This window comes from Hemicordylus capensis, chromosome 5 (assembly GCF_027244095.1).
Source record: "Hemicordylus capensis ecotype Gifberg chromosome 5, rHemCap1.1.pri, whole genome shotgun sequence".
Classification (NCBI taxonomy): Eukaryota; Metazoa; Chordata; class Lepidosauria; order Squamata; family Cordylidae; genus Hemicordylus; species Hemicordylus capensis.
In genome coordinates, this window is record NC_069661.1 from 217,120,390 (window position 1) to 217,145,197 (window position 24,808).

A 24,808-nucleotide genomic window follows, 5' to 3' on the forward strand; every position below is an offset into this window, starting at 1 on the left:
CCACACTGGCTTCCCTACAGTAACGGCTCTATCACAAGGAGTGCAGAGGGATAAAGCCTGAAGCGCAACTCAGGCTTTAATTTGTTTTGAAGGTGGGGGGCAGTTTTGTGGGGAGGAGATGTAGGTTATTAAGTCTGCAGGGAGAGTTCAGTAAATTGAGGGGGGCGGGCGCCTCAAATGCTTAGGAGGAAACTGCACGCCTGCAGGGCTGAGCTCTGTCACACAGTCTCCCCAGGACGCGCTTAGAGCAAACATTGCTGACTGCTGCAGCCCAGCCGGCGCGTCTATTATTTATTTCCCCAGCAGCCTGAGCGAGCTCCTTGGCGCGTGCCCACCTCTCCTGCCGTCCCTCCCTCCTGTGATGTATCCAACTCAAGTAAGGGGCGGAGCCAAGCCCTGCCGCAGCTCAACCCGCCGCCGGGGCCGCTCTCCTTACGCAACCGGGCAACTGAATCCAGAAAAGGAACTGGCGGGGGGGAGAGAGAAGTGTGCTTTTTGTTCAAACCAGCCAATGGGCGCAGTCGGCGGGGGGGAGATTGACAGCCGGGGTCAGGTGCGGCTCCTGCGTGTGGGCTTTGACAGACGCACGCACAAAAAGACATCTCTCCCCCCAAAGCCAAGGCCATATTGTGACCGCGCGTGGTGTTGCTTTGGGGTTTGCAGCGGGCGGAGCTGGAGCTCCTCCTCCTCCGCGGCGGATTAACTTAATCATTTGGGAGGATCGCGACCTTCCACCCAGCAGATCTCTCATCTTGCAGGGGGGCTCCTGGGATTGTGTTTGTTTCGCTTTTAATTAATTATTGCTCGCAACCGGGACTCTTTTAAACAAAAGGGATAAAGGACAACACACAGCTTAAGTTTGTGCGCTTGGGAATCAAGGCTTGGAAACTGAGGGGACGAAAAGGAGAAGAAAAGATCCGAGAAGAAAGAGGTTTATTTCTTTGCTTGCTGCTTATGCTTCGAGTCATCTCTCCCTAGTGCTGCCAAATACATCACCCCCTGCCTCCCCAGAAGCATCCCAGGTAAATCCTTCGCTCTGTGCCATAATTCCTGGCATCAGCCTGCCTTCCCGGACCAAAGCTTGACTTCTTTTTCTGCCCCCTTCTCTTAATGAAGCGGCTTGATTTCTGAAGGGTTTCGCTGCTCTTTCCTTTCCCCCTCAGGAGGAAACAAGCCCCGATCAGCCTCGTGCTGCTTTTGTCATTATTGAGATGCACCCAGAGAGCTGCAGATATGAGGGAGTTTCCTGCCAGGATGGGGAGGGGGAGGAGGAAGAAGCAAGAGACGAGAAGAAAAGACCAGCTGCGGCCCGACCGTGTTTACTCGGGTGTAAGCCCCACTGAGTTCAATAGGGCTTATTCCCAAGTAAGTACGCAGAGCATTGCGGCTGAAGGGTGCTAGAGAGCAACGTGAACCAGACAGGAATAGCGAACTGGGTGGGACTTCCTCTTGTCTCCTGCACGACCGTCGGTTTCAGTTTATAAATGAGAATTAGGCGGCTTTATTTGACTTACACAATTTCGCCATCACCTCTCTCTCCCGCCCCTCTGCTTGGTGCTCCCTTTTCCTTATTTGTTTGTACTTCCTCCGAATAGGGCTTTTGCAAACAGTTACTGAAACGTGATGCCTAACATTGCAATGGGAAACTTTTGAGGGTTCAGCTGGTGCCTGTGGTAAATTTCTTTTTATTTATTTTTAAAAATAAATAAATAAAATTAAAAATATGTAGGGGTGGGGAGGCTGCCTGAACCTCTCACACCCCTAACCTAGACCCCCTGCCCTCTGATTGTTGCCGGTCTCCCATACTATTAGATTACATTAATAAAATATTACTTACATGTTTGTGCACATTCCCACACATGTAGGCTCAGAGGCTCTGATAATCCTTGATTTGTGTGAATGGGCAGGAACATAATCGTATCTGTAATACAATACAATACTTATACAATACTTATTAATATTAATTATTAATTAATATTAACTTATTAATAATTAATTATTATTAATACAATACTTATTGTATTAATGTTATCTAATTGTATGAGGTACCTGTAAGGAGAAGTTGCATCCCCCTAATGAGACTCTTTTGATTCCCCACTCCACCCAAGACCCTAATGCCCACCTCCAGGATAGTACAGACAGACCAACTTGTCCCTGCTTTCAACACCCTTGTGTCTCCTGATGCTACCGAGTACATTCAGTTCTTTCTCACTGAAATAGGTGCTTAGGTTTGTTTTCCCATTTTATTTTTATTTTAAAACATTTATTTCTGCATATCTAGGGTGTCTCCCAAGGATGTAGAAACAGCTCCCTTATTTGTGAGTGGCCCTCTTTTGTTTCCGGTCTGGTAGGCAGTCAATTACCTGAATTTGCTACAGGTATAGATAGATACATAATCTTCTGTTGTTGTTGTTGTTTATCTTTCTTGAGCACCTAAAAAGCAAGGTGCTGTGCAAACACCAAGTTAAAGGCAAGCCCTTGCCCGTAAGCATGCAACCCAAATTGATCAGTAGTGAGGAAAATACTAGTACTTGCCTATTTATTTATTTATTGTGACAGCTTCAGTTCTGCCTTTCTAGGCCAGGTGCACTTAAGGCATTTCACACATACTAAAAAGAAACAACATGTTTAGTCCTTATGTAGTGCTTTCAGAGTATTCCAAGGGCTTCACTTACAAGCTCTTTTGTAATTATTGTAGGAACATAGGAAGCTGCCTTCTACCAAGTCAGACCATTGGTCCATCTCGCTAGCTATTGTCCACAATGACTGGCAATGGCTCTCCAAGGTTTCAGTCAGGACTCACTCCGAGCTCTACCTGGAGATGTCAGGGACTGAACCTTCATGCAAAGCAGATACTCTACTGCTGAACTCCGACCCAGTCCCTATTATCCCCCAATTGCAGATTCGTGCTAGGAGGCAAGATTCAAACCGCAGGCTTCCTGTTTCATAGCTCTCAGTTGCTTAGCTGCTACTTTACACCATCTCTGTGACTTGATTCTGAGCAAGATCAAGGGACTGTTCACATGTCCAAGTGAGCCTGGGCATTTGAAACTAGTTTCAGGACTGAACCCTGGCTCTTGCCTTTACAAACACCTGAACTGAGTCGGGTAAGGTTTTGTGTTTTGTGCGATTTCCCGTAGTTCTTCTCACTTTGTGCATTTTCACGCATGATGCAGTGGGAGAGATGAAGTTTGGAATAGGCACAGGAAGTGACTTGACAGACAGAGGGCTCTTTTCATCCCGATATGCTTTCCCTTCCCTTCCCTTCCCTTCTGAAAAGAGGCCAGATCTGATCCCTGGAGCAGCATACAAGATTTCAGTTGAGCTACCCAGGGATGGATGCAGTTTCCTAATAGCACTGAACAGACGCCTTTGTGCTTTTCATTTGCTGTTGGGGATTTGATGTTAATTCCCCCATGGCTCCTTGTGCATTTGGAGTGGGAGGAATCTCTTGAGGGTTGCTGTAAAGTTATGAGGAGGGGTGTTGATTGCAGCCTGAGCTCTGTTGGCAGTAGAGTTAACAGTCAGGTTTGCTTTTTCCAGATGAGCTGTGTCTTCTAGGAGCAGAAAGTATCCTGGCGGTGTAGAAATTTAACTGGTTTATTATTTGTGGCACAGACTTTCATAAGTGACGGCCTATGAACAGCCTTGTGATTTTGCTTGCTTGTTGTGACTGGGGAGAGAGAGAGAGGGAGGGCAGACTTATAACCGTATAAGGGGTGGAAGACAGAAGGCTGCTCAGCCCGAGTTTCTGCTGTACAGGCTGTTTTGCATCTTGGCAGGCAAACCTGCAGCGTAGTTGGTGGTGTATGCAGTTGCTGCTGGGTGGGCACTGTGAGCCCGCCTGACTTAACTCCAAGCTGGCCTTGTCTTGGCAGGAACACATGCTCTTGTCCTGGCCACGAGCTCTCTGCTTCCTTGCCAAGTTCCAGACACATTTGGCTCCTGATGCTCTCAACTGAGTATGTGATTCACCCGTCTGGCGGCAGGCTCACGTGCTAATGCCAGCCAAAGAGAGGCCCTGGGAATGGTGCTTGTAGCAAGAGTTGGAGGTGGCAGGTTACAGTGCCCCCTGCTGGTCAAGGAGAAATGCCCTCAATTCCTCTGCTTTCTCCAAGTGGAATCTATTGCTACCCCTAGCCCTATTCAGACATTATGTTGTATCTGCCTTCAGGAGTTTGTACACATGTACATGTTGTGTGAATGACTGTACCTGTGTTCACTTTAAAAGGCCCTTTGAAATGCAGGGTACAGCTAAGGAATGTACTGCTGTACATGTGTTCAACAAAATGTGTGAGCAACTTTATCTTCATGCAGATGTGTCCTCTGTACACAGATTGTGAGTGCTGAATATAACATGTGGATAGGGCTGGCCCACTCTGAGATCATTCCTTTTCCCCTTCCCACCACCACCACCATCGCAGCTTTGAGTCTTGGAGAACTGAGATGTTCACAAAGTGGAATCAGGTAGCTAGTTTACCTCATTTTGCCTTAATAAGGGTATGTGCTGTTCATTTAAAATGGTTCCTACCTTGCCCGTTTACACTGGACTTCATATTGGTTTACCTGGCCAAAGAACCCTGGAAATTATTTGAGGGACTACTACTGTTAGTTGCTAAAAGATTCTCTTGTTCATCCACATTACTACATCTCCCAGTTTCTAATCATCAAAATTAAACTAGATTAGACCTGGCTTGAATGTGTAATGTAGTTATGTTTGGGTTGCTGGAAGACAGGATTTAAACTGTAGTTGTCACAGGGAAGTTCTACACATGAATCTTGTCATGCTTCTTAGCTCTCTCCGTGAACTAAGCACTTTGGGCTTTGACAGATGGTATTTGGGGGTGGTTTAGAACTTCTTAATCTACCCCTTGATTTCCTGGTGATATTGTTTATGTAGAGGGAAGAAGCAAGTGGAACTTAAGACACTTCTAAGTAGGGTTACCAGCAGTCGCTTATTAGCAGGGGCACCCCTTATTTCAGCCCCAAATTGTCTGTCCCTTATTGGGTACCATTTGTCCCTTATTTTCAGCTAATAGGAAGAACTTGTGGTCCAGATCAAACCAGTTCTTTTCACTAATAATGAAATAAAGGTGGTCATCATGGTTATCTTTCTAGAAGACAAAATTATATCACACCCAGTTCAGCTAACCATGGTGTTATACAGGCCTGCTTAACTTTGGCCCTCCTGCAGATGTTAGCCTACAGCTCCCATAATCCCTGGCTATTGGCCACTGTGGCTGGGCATTATGGGAGTTGTCCAAAAACAGCTGGGGCCCCCAAAGTTGAGCAGGCTTGCTTATATCAATAAGCGGAAGAGAAGCAATCTAAGTTCTAACTAGTTGGTTAAAACACTAAGTTGGCTAAAACACATATAGCACTGCTACTCTGGCACCTTATTACCCCTGCATACTCGGCTGGTTCTCATGCCCCCCTCTCTTTGCAGATTTCCTAGGTATCTTGGCAAGGGCTGGTAGCTTTCCTTCGGCCATGTCTCGACGAAGCCAGCGCCTTGGGACTGTTCGCTATTACCAAAGTGAGGATGACGGCAACGGCAGCAGCAGTGGCGGGAGTTCATTGCTGGGTAGCCAGCAGGCCCTGTTTAAAGACAGTTCTGCTAGGTAAGTGGGAACCGAACCAATGAGAAGAGGACCCAGACATCTCCCCAGGAATGTCAACCATGGGCTGTTGTTGGGTTTCTTTGCAAGACAATGTGAGAAAGCTAGCTCGCCAGTTTCTTCTTTCCACATCCCTGGCTTGCAAACCCAGTTCTGTGTGACATGACCTGTGGGTAGGGAGGAATTCACATTCCTTGATCTTTTGTTCTAGAGGTGTGTTCGTAGGTATCTCTGAGCCACTGCTTAACAGAAAAGCAGGCCGAGTTGTAGAAGCCGAATTTGCAGTTTGAATCTAACTTAAGAATCTTCTCTTTAGAAATCTGGATTGTGCATTTTGAAAATGCAATTTTGGCTCTCAGTATTTGGTTTAGAATGCTAGTACTGAAAGTGTGGAACCCACAATCCAGATTTCAAAATTATAAATCTAGTAGAATGTGGATATAATTAAATTTGGAATCGGAGTGCTCCATTTTTAGGAAATGTGGTGTTAAACTGGCTCTGATTGAGATCTCAGTGATGTCAGCAAAGTGATTTTACCCAGGTCTCTGCATCTGCAAACTTCAAATTCTTGCCACATACTCCCATGTCTGACTTGCGATAACCCTCCCTCTTTTCCCACAGTCTTCCTTGCTTACTTCCAAGCAGCAGCATGGTCACACCCTGTCTGGTGCATAATGCATAGCACTTTGCTTTTTTTTGAAGTGGGAAGAAACATAGGAAGCGGGAGTCAAACCATTGGTCCATCTAACTTAGTATTGTCTATACCAGGGCTGTTCAACTTTGACCCTCCTGCAGATGTTAGCCTATATTTCCCATAATCCCTGGCTATTGGCCACTGTGGCTGGGAATTATGGGAGTTGTAGTTCAGAAACAGCTGGCGGGGACTAAGTTGAGCAGGTCTGGTCTATACTGACTGGGAGCAGCTTCTCCAAGGTTTCAGACAGAAGTCATGAACCTCACCACCTGTTAAGATCATCTGGAGTCCGTCTGCAGTTGTTGCCAACTCGTTTGGTGGCTACTCGGGAACGGGCCTTCTCAGTTGCTGCCCCTGGATTTTGGAATGAGCTTCCTATTGGAATAAGAGCCTCTCCATCTCTGGCAACTTTTAAAAAGGCACTGAAGACACATTTGTTTATCCAGGCTTTTAATTAGGTTTATAGTTTTAATATATTTAATATTGGGTTTTAAATGTTTTCAGTGTTTTAAATGATTTTAATTTTTAATTGATTTGATGTTTTAAATTATTTTAATTGTAAACCGCCCAGAGATGCAAGTTTGGGGCAGTATAGAAATATTTTTAAAAATAAATAAGTCTTTCCCAGCCCTATTTGGAGATGCCAGGGATTGAACTGGGACTTTCTGCGTGCAAAACAGATGCTCTGCCCTGAGCTAAGAGAAGTAATTTCTCAAACTCCTTTAGTATTTCTGGAGAGAAGAAAAGGGGCAAGGCCTTGGCAATTCTAAGGAGGTTCTGCCCACTCCCTTTTCTTTTCAATTAGATGTGCCTTGTGCTAATTGGAGCTCTTATAATCAGAATCTTATAATCGGAATCGCAGCGTAAAGCATGGATAGCTTAACTGAAATCTAGACCAGGGCCGGGCAAACTTGTCCCTCCAGCTGTTGCCGAACGATGACTCCCATACGCCCTATTGGCCACTGTGGATGATTGGCCAAATTTGCCCACTCCAATCTAGACAATCACATAAGGAAGATGCATGGTCTTCTGCTTTGCTGAATGCAGCAGGTCCAAACTGTGGCCCACGTGTTGCGTGGAGTCATGTGGGTGTTCCCAATCTGCCAGCGCTCGCTCGCTCGCTCTCTCTCTCTCTCTCTCTCTCTCTCTCTCTATATATATATATACACACAGAGAGAGAGAGAGATCCATCTTTCTTTTGTTTGTTGTTTCTCTACATAAACTGCTTTGGAAACATTTGTTGAAAAGCGGTCTATAAATATTTGTTGTTGTTAAAAACTGCTCCTCCTTAAAAAGATCCAGTTAAAAAATGCAAAGGTATGGCAGCAGGAAAGTAGTGTCAGTTCTTTAGTGGTGGCACAGATACTGTCCAGTACATACCAACGACAATCACACAGTTATAGTCCATCCCGCACAGCAAACAGCAGTGGCTATACTCGGGAGGGGGGCGGGAGGGAGAAGGAAAGATATTTTCTCAGCTTCAAAATATTGCATTGTTCGTGGTGGAAGTACAGGGTCATGCAATAGATGTATTTCATTACAGGAAGACATCTGGATTGCCTGTCACTATTTTGTAACAATATACAGAGAGTAATCTTGTTCTAGTGGTGGTTGGAGTTGCTGAGTCTTAACATCGACATCTCTTGTTCCTGGGCAGTGCCAGGGGACAGAGTCCTATGGCCTTGGCCAAAAAAAAAAAAAAAATTGTTTTAATTTAAGAGCTATCTTCAAAATGTAGGAGCTAAACAATAGACACTTGACAACATTTCCAAACAGTGGCTGACTGTGGAGGGTCGAGGGGCTTCTCTTTAGCCCTCTACAAGTAACATCCTTAGTACAGAAGCCTGAGACAAATAATTTTTTAATTAAATAAGACTCCCTCTGAATATCCCAGTCTAGGCTCCACAGTTAAATTTCTAGGTGCTATAATGGCTCAGTGGGGAAGTAACTTGTCTAGGGAGCCAGAGGCTGCCAGTTTGAATCCCTGCTGGTATGTTTTCCAGACAATGGGAAACGCCTATATCGAGCAGCAGCAATATAGCAAGATGCTGAAAGGCGTCATCTCATACTACGCGGGAGATGGCAATGGCAAACCCCTCCTGTATTCTGCCAAAGGAAAACACATGGCTTTGTGGTCGCCAGGAGTCGACACCGACTCGACAGCAGCACAACTTTACCTTTATAGCTACTGGAGCCTGGTATTTGTCAAACCCTATCCTATGGGTTCATGGGTGAATCCCAGCATGGTGGAGCCCAGTGGAAACGGTGTTTCTTCACCGTTTACATTAAAGGCTGTGGGGAAATAACTGCTTTGCTTGCTGCTTTGGCAGTTGGCCTGAAAGCAAAATGAATAACAAAATCTAGGCAGGACATGGTTTTCTGGTTAGCTGGCAACCCTAGTTGCCTGCCAAGTGTAGCTGCTACCTAACTACAGGGTGGGGTGGGGGGAACTTCTTCCTTCCTGCTTCACCATGTGCAACAAGTAGGCACTAACCCCATCCAGGAAAACCACAATTGCTGCAGAGGCGGCAGGCAGGAAGCAGAGGTGGGAGAGAAAGGGGAGCAGATTGTGTTTGGCTCATCTCCTCTGTACAAAATCTATAGGTCACGGGGGGGGGGAGCATTGCTGTCTGTGCTTTTTTCTTTCTCCCCCCCCCGCCCCCCAGTTTAATAGACTAGGCAAAAATAGCTGCTTGTGCTGTTTAAAACATGCCACGCATTTTGAGCTTGAAACTCTCTCTTTCTGCGGCAAAGGTTTTTCCTGTGTTCTCTTCAACGATGATTGTGTTCCCTGCATCCTATTTCCAAATTCTGTATGGAAGGCTGTGTTCCCAGTTTCCGTCTGAGAATGGGGTGGCACGTCCATGAGGCAGGGTGAGGTGGTCGCCCCAGAGGTGGGTGCAGGGCGGGGCACAGGAGCGTTAGCTCACTGCCAGGGGAGGAGGAGAGCTGGTCTTGTGGTAGCAAGCATGAATTGTCCCCTTTGCTAAGCAGGGCCCATTTGGGTTTGCATTTGAATGGGAGACTACATGTGTGAGCACTGTAAGATGTCCCCCACAAGGGATGGGGCTGCTCTGGGAATTGCATCTGAGGCTCCAAGTTCCCTCCCTGGCATCTCCAAGATGGGGCTGAGAGACTCCTGCCTGCAGCCTTGGAGAAGCCGCTGCCAGTCAGTGTAGGCAGTACTGAGCTAGATGGACCAATGGGCTGACTCTGGCTCTGGTGCTTCCCCCACCGCAGCACCCTGCTGGCCACTGCCCCTGCCTTTCCTTGCCCTGCTGGGATAGGCTGTTCATTTCCTCCTCCTTGTCCTGCTGGGCCACACCTTCCCTGCCTCTACTGTCTAGCTCTGCCGAGCTTGTTGGCATTGTCTGGGGGTTTGTGTTGCCGCCACTGCCTCCACAGCGTGGCCTGCTGAGCACCCCCCAGCCACAGGGTGATGGGGGTGGCTCATGGCGTCTCTCGCTTCAGGCAGCAAAATGTTTTGAGCCGCCACTCACTGAGGCAGAAATACCCAGTCTGAGATGTGCCTTGCTGACTGTTTCCTGAGCATCCATACTTAATCAAGAGTTATATGAAGTGAGGCAGGAAGTCGTTAACAACCGCAGCAGATGTGAGCCACTGTGGTGTAGCAACGTGTTATTTTTAACTGGTTCGAATTGAGCCCCCTTGTAAACACACACACACTGCTTTCTGTGCTGCCCACCTCCCAAGTGGGCAGAGTCTGTCTGTCCCATGGGTCAACCCGTTTGCAATACCTGTGTGATGCAGGCAGCCCATTGCTGTATTCGTGCGTTCGTTTTATTGTGAACTGCCCTGAGCCAGTTTTGGGAGGGCGGGATAGAAATCAAGTAAATAAATAACAAATAATTGGGACATGGCTTGAACACTGGCATGAGAAGAGGAACTGGATAAAAATAGGGTTGTGCACGAAATGAGGTTCGTGCACAGGTTCAGTGCTCCAAGGCGCCACCGAGGAGCGCTGAAAGGGCGTCCAGCAGGTCCTTATCTGCTTGCTTCCGCTCCATTCAGCTTCCTCCTGCAGCGGCGCGCCCCACAACCGCTCATGCGCTGCTGCAGCACGCACATGGCCTCTGCACATTATTATTATTATTATTATTATTATTAAATGTATATCCCGCTCTTCCTCCAAGGAGCCCAGAGCGGTGTACTACATGTTTGAGTTTCTCTTTCACAACAACCCTGTGAAGTAGGCTAGGCTGAGAGAGAAGTGACTGGCCCAGAGTCACCCAGCTAGTCTCATGGCTGAATGGGGATTTGAACTCGGGACTCCCCGGTCCTAGTCCAGCACTCTAACCACTACACCACGCTGGCTTTCACCATGTGGAGGCCATTTGTGTGGTCAGTAACACTGTGCTGACCATGTGCGTGAGCTGTTGTGGGGAGCGCTGCCGCATCAGGAAGCCACATGAAATGGCGGAGAGCAGGTAAGGCCTTGCTGTACCCTTTTCTTAAAGGTGCTGCTTCCCCCCTCCCCACCTGCCCAAGCGGTGTCTCGGAGCGCCAAACCGGTTCAGCGTCGAACCTGTGCATGAACCTCACTTCATGCACATCCCTAAATAAAAACACCCACAGGAAGCCTCTTTACAACAAAACATTTCCCACAAAACGTACTACAATCTCCCTAGCTTTGCTGTTGCCAATTGCCACTGTAGTGAGTTGTCACTGTGCTCACCTCCATAGACGTTTAAATTTTACACAGAGAGGTCACAGACTTGCATTTCATGGCCACCTGGCTCCACTGTTTACACCCACCTCCCCATTCCAGGGCTACACATCTTCTGCCCTCTTGCAGATCTTGGGCAACAGTTCCCATTCAATTTGACTATTGGTCACTGTGGCTGGGGATGGTGGGAGTTGTAGTTGAAAAACAGCTGGAGGGCTGAAGTTCTGTGAGGCTGCTCTATGCCAGTCTATACTTGCTAGCTGGGTCGGAACACTTCACTAGGGCAGACTCTGAGGTGAGTCTCACGATCCATGAGACCCGCCTCCAGAGGGGTTGCGGGGAGAGCAGGCCAAGCCCGCTTTCCCCGCAGATGAGCAGCAAGCCCTGCCTGGGCGGCCACTGCGACCACCCACACAACAGCCGACTCCATCACAGAGCCGGCAGGGGCTTGGGAGTTCGGGGGCCATGTGGCCCCCGGAAGCTCCAGCATGCCCTGCGTGAGCGTGCAGGGCATGCTGGAGAGACCTGCTTTTAAGCCTCCCGGTTGGGGGTCTACTCGTGAGTTGCTGTGCCGCGGCAACTCGCGATCCTAGAGCCCGGGTTAGCGGAGTGCTCGCTCTGCTAATCTGGGCTTAGGGGAGGGCTACTTTAGCGGTTTTACCACTTGGAGGCCACCAGGCTCGCCTGCGTGGCCAGTGGTTCTCACAGTCAGGCCAAATCGGGCTAGGCTCCCCTAGCCTGATTTTGCCTGATCGTGGGAATAGCCTCTCTGGCTTTTATGGACTGGAGTCTGCAGTCCACAAAAGCTTATCCTACAATAAATTATTCATTCATTCATTCGATTTCTATACTGCCCTTCCCAAAATGGCTCAGGGCGGTTATTAGTCTTTAAGGTGCCACAAGACTATCTTTTTGGTGTGTTTGCTGCATCAAATTAGCATGATTAGACCTGTGGAAGTGGAATAAAGCAGCAGATTTCCTATGGGGGAGAAAGATCCACCTACGGCAGGATCCTCTCCTCACTTGGAACTGAGAGCAAGCCCTGTCCCGTAATCCGCGATCTTAGCTGGTCACGGATAGAGTGTTGGACTTTTACCAGAGAGACCTAGGTCCCTATCTTGCTTGGCCACAAAGCTCCCTGGGTGACTTTGAGCTAATAACATCATCCCAGCCTAAGCTGTGTTGGTGGGTGAGGAGGAAATGAGAACTGGTATGGAAACTATGCGATGAATATGTATATATCGCTTTTCCAACAAAAGTTCCCAAAGCGGTTTTCATGGAGAAGTAAAAATAAATAAATGAAATGGCTCCCCTGTCCCCAAAGGGCTTGCAATCTAAAAAAAGAAACATAAGATAGACATCAGCAACAGCCACTGGAGGGATGCTGTGCTGGGGATGGATGGGGCCAGTTGCTCTCCCGCTGCTAAACAAAATCGCCACTCTAAAAAGGTGCCTCTTTGCCCACTTAGCAGGTGCTCATGTATGCTGTGATCTTTGATGTAGGAGCAGAATAAGGTAGTTGGTGATGTATTTCATGGGTATCCCACTCTTCCTTCAAGGAGCTCAGGGTGGTCCACATGGTTCCTGTTTTACCCTCACAGCAACCCTTTGAGGTTGGTCGTTGGGGCCATAGCTTAACAAAAGGGCACCTGCTTTGCACGCAGAAGGTCCCAGGTTCAATCCCTGGCATCTTCAGGTAGGCCTGGGAAAGACTTCCTTCCGCCTGTATCCTTGGAAGGCCTCTGCCAGTCGGAGTAGGTATTCCTGAGCTGGATGGACCAATGGCCTGTTTTGGCATAAGGCAGTTTCCTGTGTAGGGATGTGTTAGAATGGCTGAAGGAGACCCTTGTCACATCAGGAGCAGTTACAAATGATTGCAGGACTCCTTTCTCTTGACTGGGAATCCAGGGAATGCCTGCAGTAAGCCCGATCACTCCCTGGGATGTTGGACAGAGAGTTACTCTCGCAGTGTTTTGGAGGCAAGGCAGATCTATAGGGATTATACTGAGCTAGATAAACCAGTGATCTGACTTGGCAGAAGGCGGCTTCATATGTTCAGATTAGGTTAAGAGGTGACCCCTATTCAGACATTATGCTGCTCTTGCGTTCAGGTGACTGACTGTACACTTGTGTGTGTTTTTCTGTGAATGGCTGTACCTGTGTTCAGTTTGTTTTGTTTGTTTGTTTGATTTCTGTACCACCCTTCCAAAAATGGCTCAGGGCGGTTTACATTAAAACAAAACTAAAATCAATTAACTATTAAAATCAAAAACTGTAAAAACATAAAACCATTATTAAAACAACTGTAAAACTGAATCTGGGTACAGGTCCCGCAAATGCGTGTTACAGATAGGAAGTGTACCGCTGTACAACATAAGCAAGTGTCCTATTCATCCCCAGCACAGCATCCCTCCAGTGGCTGTTGCTGGTGTTTTGCCTTCTGTTTCTTTCTAGATTGTGAGCCCTTTGGGGCCAGGGAGCTGCTTTATTTGTTTATATCTGTGTAATTTGCTTTGGGAACGTCTGTTGAAAAGCAGTATATAAATATTTGGCATATTAGTATAGAAGAACTGTATGTGCCTATAGATCTGTACATGTGTATACTGTATATACATTGTACATGCGTTTAATGTTTTTTTCTGTATGGAGTTATTGTTCCAAGTCAGCCAGTGAGCTTCTTAGCTGAACAGGTATTTGAATATGACTCTCCATGGTCTAAGTGCAGTATTCTAACCACTACACCGCACTCCCCACCAAGTACCATAGACTGTTGCCTGCACTTATGGATGTGGTAGCTGCTGGTATGCCTTTGGGTTCCTAACAGCCTTAGAGATGGAGACTTTGGACTTACCATTAAGGGTTCTTTCCACATAGTATATGGAGGGTATCCCTCTCCTCTTTCTCCCATCCAGTTCAACACTTGGATGTGTGAACACCGCAATTCACTGGTGAGAGTCTTGGTGGCTTGCTAGCAGGTAGCACCAGCCTGTGTTTGTGCTACCTGCCACCTCCCTTCCCCATTTCCTTTCTCTCTCCCCTATATATAATCTCGCCAATATGATCATTCAACCCTGTTTCCACTCCTACAGCCGGAGCTTAAGAAGGAAGTCCAACAGCGTGAAGCGCCCATCTCCTGCACCTAGCCTGGGTACCAGTCCCACGGGCCATACCACCTACTATAGTGAATCTGTGGTCAGCGAGTCCTACCTGGGCGATGGCAGGGGCTTTTCTGCTGATGGAAGGGGCTTTTCTGCTGATGGAAGGGGCTTTTCAGCTAGGAGTAGTTCTGCCTTGGATGACCCACTGGACAGCAATTCTTACTGGAGTGAGTATTGACCTCTCTTCTGTATAAGCTGTAGTTGTGCAAACGTGGTGCACGCTTACCCAACATGCTCCCCAGCTGCATTTTACCAGTTTTCCAGTCTTTGTATATCTGTGCTCTGCATTTGACATGGAAATGGCTTTCTATTGGAATAACACAAGTGCCCTCTTCAGACGTTATAAACTGTAAGTGTAAACGCTGCTGTGAGCGGAAATGCAGGAAGGAAGTCCTCTCCACACTCCGTTGTTACTCAGCCTATGCACTGGACGGCCACGCTTACAACATTGTTTGAATGGGGTGGTGCCGTACGTGTGATCGCCTGCCATCTTGCTTACAGCATCATTCAGTTCAGACAAACAGTGGCGTAAGTGTGGTTGTTGGGCACGGCCGGGGGATGAGTGACAGTGTGCGGCAGGACTTCCTCCCTGCTTTCCCCCTCATGAGCGGTGCTCACGCTTACAATTAATAACATCTGAAGTGGGCTAGTATCTTGCCTGCAAAATCGTAATGGGTCAGTATGGACAATCCTGTCTCTGCCCATGTGATCAGGATGGGGACATATGGAGGGCGCAGCCCCTGGGACCTCCATGGAGGGTATTGCAGAGGCTTCCCAGAACATCCCTCTATCTTATTGAAGCAAGTATTTGAAGTGTGTATAGATGGGCCATTCAGATGTACAGGGCCCCCTTGCCCCCCTGTGATAAAAGGATGTGCTGCAAGGACATTGGGACATCTGTGGAGGGTGAGTGGCTTTTGGCATGTTCCCTCCCTAATCACATGGGCAGAGACAGTCTCACCTGAACAAACCCAATGTAAGTACACTAACCAGAGCCATTTCTCTTTGTTGAGGAGATAGCCTTGCTACTTATCTCCACTCGCTCTTATTTTTCCCCTCTCTTTCAAACTCTTTCAGATGCCATGCTTGGTTCTGTGAATTGACATGTGGGCCTGGGAAGTCTTATAGTCCTGTTCAATCAGTGGTAGATCTGAGGTCTAAGGGGAGTGTAGGATTTGGCATCTATCTGCTTCTCCCTGTGACCCCGCATGTCTTCTCACTGATTTGAGCTCTCTACTGATGGAGTTCCACCAGTCTATTGAATGTGTTGGCATATCTGCGATGTTGCCGTGATGGCATAGGAATACCTTGAGATGCGCCAATGGGGGTTGGGGGCTTCCACTATATTCTAAATCCTCTTTAGCTGCTTTGTGTAAGCTGCTTTCTGTCATAATCTACAGGCAATGTGGGGTATACAAATTTAAGACTCCCAGACGAAGTATAGTATTGTGTCCCAAGTGTCTCATATTTACACACACACTCTAGAATAGATTTTATGAAGAAGAAGAAAAGGATTAAGTTGGCTGAGCATTTATTTTTTAGTTAATGTATTTGTATACCGCCCAAAACTCAAGTCTCTGGGCGGTTTACAACAAAACAATACAAACAACAAATAAAAAGGTTAAAACATTACAACAGTTTAAAATTTAAAACGTTAAAACTATTACAAATCATCAAACTATTAAAACAGTATTTAATTAAAAGCCTGGGTGAACAAATGTGTCTTGACTGCCTTTTTAAGAGTTATAAAAGATGGGGAGGCTCTTATTTCAGCAGGGAGCATGTTCCAAAGCCTTGGGGCAGCAATGGAGAAGGTCTGTCCCTGAGTAGCCAGTGGCAACTGCAGATGAGCTGTTGGCAACTTCAGATGAACCTTTCCTGATTATCTCAATAGGCAGTGTGCTTCTTAGCAAAGAAGGCGTTCTCTTAAATACCCAGGGCTCAAGCTGCAATTATGCAAGAAAATGCATATTAATATCCTAAATACTCATTCTATAAAAGCACCTCCAAGCAGTGCTTAGATAATTGGTAGAGTGCTCAAGTGCTCAAGCCCACAAGTGGACAACTTTGCATAATAATGTTCCATGCACCCCATTTCCCCAAGCAATGAGATGCTCCAGGAAGGAATGCTACTTGGATTTTGGTTTTCTTTGACGGGGGCTGCACTCTAGACTTATGGCATCTTCACATATCCCTGCTAACTGAGCAAAGAGGCACCTTTTGAAGTGGCAATCCTCTTATATTTAGCAGGGGGAGAGTAACTGTCCCTTTCCAACCCAAGTGCAGCACCCCCCCAATGTCTGTTGCTGATATCTACCTTGTGTTTTTGGTTTTGGTTTTTTTTATTGTGAGCCCTTTTTGGGACAGGGAACCATCTATCTTCTATATATTTATTTCTCCTAGGCATACCCGTTGCTAATCCCATGCGTGGCAGCTCTCATGAGAAGTTGCTGGATGACTAGCGATGGGGGGTGGGGAAACAGCAGGAGGAGAAAGCAGCAGGCCAGGCCGCCGGGATGAGGATGAGGAGGCAGCAGGCTGGCCCAGCCACCAGGAGCAGGCAGTGGGCAGGAGAAGGGGACGGGCCAGCTTGAAAGCCGGCCAGAAACCGCGGCAGGGGGAGAGACCTGCCACAATTTCCCAGTCATGGATACTCAAATCCACGATTGGGAAACTCACGGTTGTCAAAGGACAACTGTACTGCACTACATGGACAAAAGGTCTGGTTCAGTATAAGGCAGATTCCTATGTTTTTCTCCATACAAATGCCTTCAGTGATGAGACCACAAAAACCTATGCAAGGAATGTCAGCCAGTATAGTTCCCACATGTACAAACTAGAATAAGATGATGAAGAAGAAGATGATGATGATGATGGGTAAATAGAAAAAATTGTTGACTGCTTTTCTATTAAAATGGGCATAACTGTGGAAGGCAAAAGTTACAAACTTAAAATCTACCAGGAGGCAAGGGAATGCACAACCTGTTAGTTGCCCCCACCCCCAAAACAAAAACAAAAAAACCAAACAAGTCATGGTGTGACTTGTTAGAGCAAGTCTAGAGCTTTTGGGATCTACTTGCACATGCTGTTGAGGAAAAGATGTGTGAGAATCTCTGAGCTTGTTTTCTAAAGAGAGTTTATGTTTTCTGGATAGGTGATGAACTCTCAGTGAGAAGGAGAAGAGGCACTGGAGGTACAGAGTCCAGTAAAATCAATGGGCTGGCAGAAAGAAAGATATACGACACCTATGCTTCTTCATCTGGCTATTCCTCCGAGGATGATTACGCAGGTATAGAAGTGCTCCTTGCCCGAAGGCAGCAGCAGTGACCTTCTGGGATGGGGAACCTTCCTGCTAAGATGCACCAAGGCTGTCGCTCGTGTTTTTGTGCGGAGGGGATTGATTTATTGCTTGGAAGGGATGGAAATGCTCTTTGAATCTCCTCCCATTCGGCTCTGTCTGCAGCATAAGATATCGTTGGTCTCTTGGGAAGAGAGATGTTACATTTTAGCAGTGGTCCAAGCAGGTCCTTCTCCTGCAGTGTGATCTTAACTTTGCAACTTGCCATACATATACGTGTGTGTGCGCACCAGCAGGGTAACCTCTTGTTCAGCCACCCACCTTGCCTTCCTCTCGTGTTTCGGGAGATCTGTTCACTCTGTTTGAAATAGATTTTAATACTGCCTATATGTTTACTTGTGCATCCGTTCACACTGTTTAAACAAACTTTAGAAAACAGTGGTTTGTGGGGTGGTAGCTCACATCCAGACTAATGCTGCACACATTTAATTTTTTTTTAAGAAGCACACATTTTGCTTGCATGCAGCAGGGAAGAGGCAATGGGGGGGGGGCTTTTCTTTGCAGCCCACTTGGACATATTTTGGGGAGACAACTGCAGAGGGAAGGGTGGATTGGCAAAAATCACGCACCCCTTGTTGCCATGATGTGTCTGTGTTTATTATATTACAGACACTGATCAATAGGTGTTCATTGCTTGTCTTCCAGTTGCCTTTTTCCTGGCTCAGGCTGAACCATTCTTGCAACTTGCCAAACTGGCTTTTCAGAGCGTGTCTTGAGCTGGAAAACTGTGTGTTTATCTTGAACACAGCGAAGTCATGTTCAAACCAGCCCCACTGCTTTTTAAATGTTACACCTGTTTTCCCCTCTGCTCCATAGCCCTGGGCCAGTGATGGAGAAGAATTTATTGAAACTAAATGGTTATAATCATGTCCACAGTTATCCTTCTTAGGTCTCGGGAAGGAATGGGAAAAAAAAGAGAAACAGCATTGCTGGTAATGCTCACTTTGATTCCTGGTCTGAAGATAGCCAAACCACAAACAAAAGATCAGATTGTGGCCATGCCCCATATTTCCCCAGGGAAGCAAAATATCTATGGGAATAGAAGAGGTTTTCTTAATGGCCTTTGGTGTAGTTAATCAACTCAACAAGGTGGTGAGCACGATCATAAAGCCACTGGCTTAGCTCACCACCAAGGAATAATTAGTGCCATTTCTTTCTCCTGGGTGAGCCAGAATACAGGAGACCCCTGGATACCGTGGATTTAGCTTCCATGGTTTTGATCTTTTGCAGGATTTCCTGTTTGGAATTTAAAAGTTAAAGGGGAAACCTCTTTATATTTTTAATCCCCTGTCCAGTGATTGACCAAATCCACCCCCCGGCTACTAAATTTGTGTGCCATGAATAATCAGCCCACACCACTTCTCAGTTGAGAAGGATTTTAATGTGAAGCGGGGTGGGGGTTGTCCCAGACACTTCTCAGCTGAGTAGTGGTGAGGCCTTCTCATTTGTGGAATTAGGGATTTAAAAGTTAAATTGAATGAGCAGCCCGTGCTGCTTCTCAGCTGAGAAGTGTCTGGGACAATCTCCCTTAAGCTTTTAAATCTCCAACCTGTTCCCAGCTGAGAAGTGGCTTCTCTTTCGCCCCTTTGGGATTTAAAATTTATGAATCACAAATTTCGCCCCTTTGGGATTTAAAATTTATGGGATTTTGCCCCTTTGGGATTTAAAATTTATGAATCCCTTTAATTTATGAATCCCAAACCCACCAGAGAGCAACCCACACCACTTGGCAGGAACCCAGTCCAATTTTTCAGGTTAAGTTTTGAATATTGGGTTTTTAACTTTATTGGTACTTTCATGGAATATTCAAGTATACACCAAGACTTGGACTGGAAAGTGTCATGGTGGGTTTTTTTTTTTTAACTTCCTTAGCAAACCCCTATGCCTCTTTGGGCAGGTCTTCCACTTCCTTCTACTTTGTGTACCATGGAAATAGATTCATGAAGAAATATTTCCTTTGCTTTCTATTGCCTTGTTTGCTGGATTAACTGTGCTCTGTTTCCTGTAGGCCACACTTGCTTGGATCAGAATACTTCCAGTTCCAGGTTGAGGAATGCCCTCTCCAAAGTTGGCTCTTTTCTGTGGCTGGTGATTACATCACCAGGTAAATAGCAGAGCTGTTAATATCCTAGTATTGTTCTTATCATACCCACACTTGCAAAGGAAACTAAGCATATCTGGGCTACAAACCTAGATCTGTTTAATGCTCTTTAACTGTTCCACTGAATAATTCTGGAAATGGTGGTTTGGAGAAAGTGCAGGGAGTTAGGGATATCCTTGCCCAAGAACTATAATTCCTGTAGAACAAGAATAATTATTAAACTAGTTTTTCTACAGTGTAGAGAGATGCCCTAAAAATCAGAAATGGAGGGTCACACGTGACATGATGGTTTTATCATGTCAACAGCCAAATAACCACATGCTTAAATTAAATATCTTGTTTGCCCCCAACTGTGAAAAAAGCTCTCCATGGAGGATGAAGGGGAGTTGGCTTAGTAGCGCCCTGGCAAAAGAGAGAAGGGGGCCTCAACGCTAAGAAATATGGCTGAAACGTAGTAATATCAGGGGCATCCTTAGGAGGTGGTCCATGGGGCACAGGCCTCAAATCTCAACAGCCACCACCCTCCTCCATGACCTCTTCCAGCAAGGAAGCGCAGCAGTGGAGGCAGCTGCACAGAGTAAGAGAGAGCGCTCCTGGCCTCACCCAGCTCTCTTGTCACTTCCACCTTCATAGGTGCTGTATTATAATATTAGGAGCTTTTAAAACCTTATATAACTATTATTGGGAGTCTATGAATGAGGTTAATTCTCATAAGTGGTTCTGTAGGCTCAGGCCCTGAGAAGAAAGCTGGTCTTGTGGTAAAGGTAAAAGTGTGCCATTGAGTCGGTGTTGACTTCTGGCGCCCAGAGAGCCCTGTGGTTGTCTCTGATAGAGTACAGGAGGGGGTTTACCATTGCCATCTCCTGTGCTGTATGAGATGATGCCTTTCAGTATCTTCCTATATTGCTGCTGCCCGATATCGGTGTTTCCCATAGTCTGGGAAACATACCAGCGGAGATTCAAACTGGCAACCTCTGGCTCATTAATCAAGTCATGTCCCCGTTGTGCCGTTAGGTGGCTAGCTGGTCTTGTGGTAGCAAGCATGAATTGTCCCCTTTGCTAAGCAGGGCCCACCCCAGTTTGCATTTGAATCAGGGACTCTGTGTGAGCACTATAAGATATTCCCCTCAGAGGATAGAGCCACTCTGGGAAGAGCAGAAGGTTCCAAGTTTCCTCCCTGGCATCTCCAAGATAGGGCTGAGAGAGACTCCTGTCTGCAACCTTGGAGAAGCTGCTGCCAGTCGGTGTAGACAATACTGAGCTAGATGGTCCAATGATCTGACTCATTATAAGGTAGCTTCCTATGTTCCTATCTTTTAAGTACCTAGCAATATCCTGGTAGTCTTAGTATATTGTGTTATTTACGCTGCTCTGGGGTTTTACAGGCCGATTCTTTGGACTGTTATACTGGTGGCTGGGGACCGCATGGTACCGCCTCACGACGGCAGCCTCCCTCCTAGACGTCTTCATCTTAACAAGGTCAGGAAAGAATTTAGAGCACATGGGAGTGGGGTAGGCTGGGCGTCCCAAATGGTTGTAAGAGGAGGTTTTTGGGCTGAAGGCAAATAGCGAAAATGTCTCCAGAATTGGACGGCTTGAGATTTTCAAAATTCTTGCAATATATTATGGACAGTACTATGACGCCATTGCATGTGCAGCCTTTCTGCCACACTCCTGTTCTCACCCAGGCTGCCTCTTATTGGCTATGCAGATAACTCTATAGCAGGAAGCCAAGATCAGGGGGTGGAGCTAAAGGGTAAGAGCCTTGGAGCCACCGTGCCTCTCTGCTTCCTCTTCGTTGTAATGTTTCCTTCCTCTCAACTTGTGATGCGATGCCATTGTGCTGTATATTCCCCCTGCTCCTCCAGCCAGTGGAGGGAGAAGACCCATAGTGCAATGAGGTCACATACGGTGTTGCATTGGAATAGCCAATCAGCGGAAGAATGAATAGAGACACAGAGTGGATTCCACTCTCTTCTGATGTCTCGTTCCTCCCTCAAGGAATTGCACTGGTGCTTATTTCTCTTTCTCCTTTGCTCCTTGGTGCCCAGGAGCTACCCAGTCCTGAAGAAGCTGCTGCTGTTGCTGCTTCTCTTGCTGCTCCTGACAGCTGTTGGTTACGGTGAGTTTCTTATTTGCTGCCTTCCTTCCTGCTGCACACCCCTTCCCTGTGGCTATCCATGAGGTACGGGCTGAAAGCCACCTGAGGGCGCTTCTAGTCTTTGATGCAGGGGTTCTCCAACTGGGTCCCCAGATGTTGTTGGACTACAACCCCCATCATCCCCAGCCACAATAGTCTTTGGCCATTGTGGCTGGGGATGGTGGGAGTTGTAGTCCAACAACATCTGGGGACCCAGTTGGAGAACCCCTGCATTAAAGTGTAATTCTGTTATTCTTTTCACAGAGGTTTTTGGTTTTGTTTTGTTTTATAAAATGAAGCCTCCCCCTTCTGTTTGTCCTAAACCTGATTAATTTAACCGAGTGATCCTGAATATAAGATATGACTGACATTGAGTGAAATTTGCCTGCCTACTGAATGCTATTAAATATTTACAAGACATCTTTAACCAGAGGATCTGTTTCTTTTAATTATATCAGGTGCCTGGTATTTTTACCCCTTTGGACTTCATCCTGCTATGTTTTCTTGGGGAGCTATGAAATCCCCTCCCTCTGTTACCAGGAAAGGGTATGAAGCAGGTGATTTTGCTGTACTCCCTGAGGTGAGTATGAATGGTTCTCAGGGGTGTAGTTGTGGGGGAAAGCGGCAGGTTTTCTGTCCACCTCTCATTTTAGATAATCTCCCTTGATTATTTGGAAATGCAGAGCTGAGGGGTTCTTGTTTTATTTAACAGGATGGCATTCTGTATATATGTATTTTTATATTTCTATCCCACACGTCCAGCACAGCACTACTTGGGGTGGCTCACAAAAAAACAAATACAAATTGCAGATCTTTGTGCACTCATGCAGACCTGTGTCATGTTGGCTATTGCTCAGCTGGAACCTAGGCTGAAGACAGCCATCGCATTCAAAAACAGTTTCACAGCGAGTTCTGAACCCCTGTTGGGAATTCACTTTGTAACTTGGGGTTGCAGACATACAAGCGAGTCAAACTCTGGAATGGCAAGTTGCTTCCTATAGCAATGAAATGTATTGGCTGGGAACTTCTGCCATAAAGACAATATTTCAGTTTTGGATGTTCCTAAAGTATGGATGATGGTAGTCTTGTGTATCTCTGAATCTTTCTCTCTGACCACCCTTGGGTAAAAAGGCACAGCAGCAGGTACTGTCTCGGCTTCAGGCCCTGGAGAGACGTTTTGAGACCCTGGAGGCGACGGCTTTGGTGCTTGAGCTCCAGAAAGGAAAGGCATCGGAAGGGGCAGCTTTGTCGCATGATGATACCCTGGCGCTTCTGGATAGGTTGGTGAGACAACGAGATACGGCCATGAGAGAGGAATTCCGCAAAGATAGAGATCTTCACATCCAGGTAGGGCAACTGTAGAAGATAGAGGCATTTTGGGATCAAGGAGGAAATATGTCATTAAAGCATCTAGTGCAGGGATATCAAATTGCGGTCCTCCAGCTGTTGTTGACCCACATCTTCCTTCCCACTCCTGGGCTCTGCCTACCTCCCAGAGAGTGGAAGTCTTGAAGGGACAACTCTCTGAAATCTAGCGCTCTTCCTCCTCCTCTGCTCTACATGATCCTACCTAGCTTGTTGCCAGCACTATTGAGAAAAGTGGCAGTGTGGCATGGGATGGCTCTTCAGGCATGGGCTGGTTCCAAAGGTGGCCATTTCAGGGTGCCATTTTGGGGAACTCTCATTCTGGGGCTCTTTCAGACTTTGGCCCATCTCAAGGCCTGGATCTGGGTCTAGAGTTGGTCACTACTCAGTCACTATTGGGCAGGAGTCCCAGTTGAATGGGCTATTTGCATATAGATTGTGGCGTCTTATTGTAAGACACATGCCGGTTCTCACCTATCTTTGCTCCCTTGCAGGGCGAGTTGGATGTCTTCCGATCCCGGCTACAGAAGGAGTTTGACAGTCTCTTGGAGAAAATCTCTCAGGCTTCTCAGGTAAAACTTGACTTGACTTTTTGACATGTACAAATGCCATTATCTGGGAGTGTTTATTACATTGTTAAACTGGTCTCATTTTCCCTAGTTTTTAAACAAAATTGCCATTTATATTTTCTATTTCCTCATAATTTATTGAATGCTTATCAAGGATTCAGATGTTTGTCAATTATATTTTATGGTCATTTTTATTTGCCTATTTCTATTGCATAATGTCTTGGGGTGTGTGTATCGAATAAGTAAAATGTTTGTGCATATTGAAGCATCTTGCAACATGAATGGGCATGATGCAGCTGGAGTTAAGCACTTTTTAAGCCTACTTTCCAGTAGGCTTATAAGATCACCCAGCATTCTCTGTGTGTGTGTGTGTGTGTGTGTGCGCGCGCGCGCGCGCACCCCATCAACTTCTCAGTGGCTCAGCCAATATGAACCAAACCAGGTACAGATGTGGGGGCACATAGGGACACCTCTAATGGCATAGCTTGTGGTGATGTCATCCACCCCAATTCAAGATGGAGGATGCGTAAACTTTTGAGGCGCAAGTGGACCTCTGTTTGAACCAAATTTAGTTCTGTTGTAGAGACAGTGAAAGGGAAAGTAGGCAGATTAGTTCTTACTAGAACAACTTGTTTACCATTGATTTCAATGGTAGAGATTTGAGCAGGTGCTTAACTCTGCTCAATGAAATATGCAGCCAGATGGGTATGCGTATTTTTCTGAACTCACTGCATTCAGAGTGGTTTATTCTCAAAGAAATGTACACAGGATTACAACTTCAAAAATTCTTAACTTTAGCTGTATCACCTCCAACATTTGCTTTCTAATACAAATAAATAAATGCCTGATTCTTAAGCAGCATGCTTAAGTAATTTGTTCAATATTTTCTTTCTCTCTTTGTTACTGGAATATTTATTTCATATCTTGCAAATATAACTTGAGCAGCAGTTTCTCTAAAGCATTCTAATTCCTTCCTATTGGATTTTATGCAACCTTTTGCGTACATCCGTAAAAACAAGGAGATGAACAAAGATTATGACCCTTGTGCAGTGAAATGTATGGCTTCTCCCGTTATCACCCAGAAGCTGTCACAGCGGCACTGAAGCTGCTCCACTGCT

The 24,808-nt window shown here is 46.4% G+C and overlaps 1 protein-coding gene across 1 annotated transcript in view; it reads left to right on the plus strand.

Moving 5' to 3' along the window:
• Window positions 1-411: 411 nt before the first annotated feature.
• Window positions 412-24,808, plus strand: part of SUN2 (Sad1 and UNC84 domain containing 2) — a 41,842-nt gene continuing 17,445 nt past the window's right edge. The window contains exons 1-10 of the mRNA XM_053257372.1: window positions 412-1,022; window positions 5,447-5,621; window positions 14,089-14,324; window positions 17,312-17,446; window positions 19,524-19,619; window positions 21,002-21,095; window positions 21,668-21,738; window positions 22,215-22,336; window positions 22,888-23,103; window positions 23,616-23,693. Of these exons, the coding sequence (XP_053113347.1) occupies window positions 5,491-5,621; window positions 14,089-14,324; window positions 17,312-17,446; window positions 19,524-19,619; window positions 21,002-21,095; window positions 21,668-21,738; window positions 22,215-22,336; window positions 22,888-23,103; window positions 23,616-23,693 (1,179 nt within the window). The 5' untranslated portion in view covers window positions 412-1,022; window positions 5,447-5,490. The remainder of the gene's footprint in view (window positions 1,023-5,446; window positions 5,622-14,088; window positions 14,325-17,311; window positions 17,447-19,523; window positions 19,620-21,001; window positions 21,096-21,667; window positions 21,739-22,214; window positions 22,337-22,887; window positions 23,104-23,615; window positions 23,694-24,808) is intronic.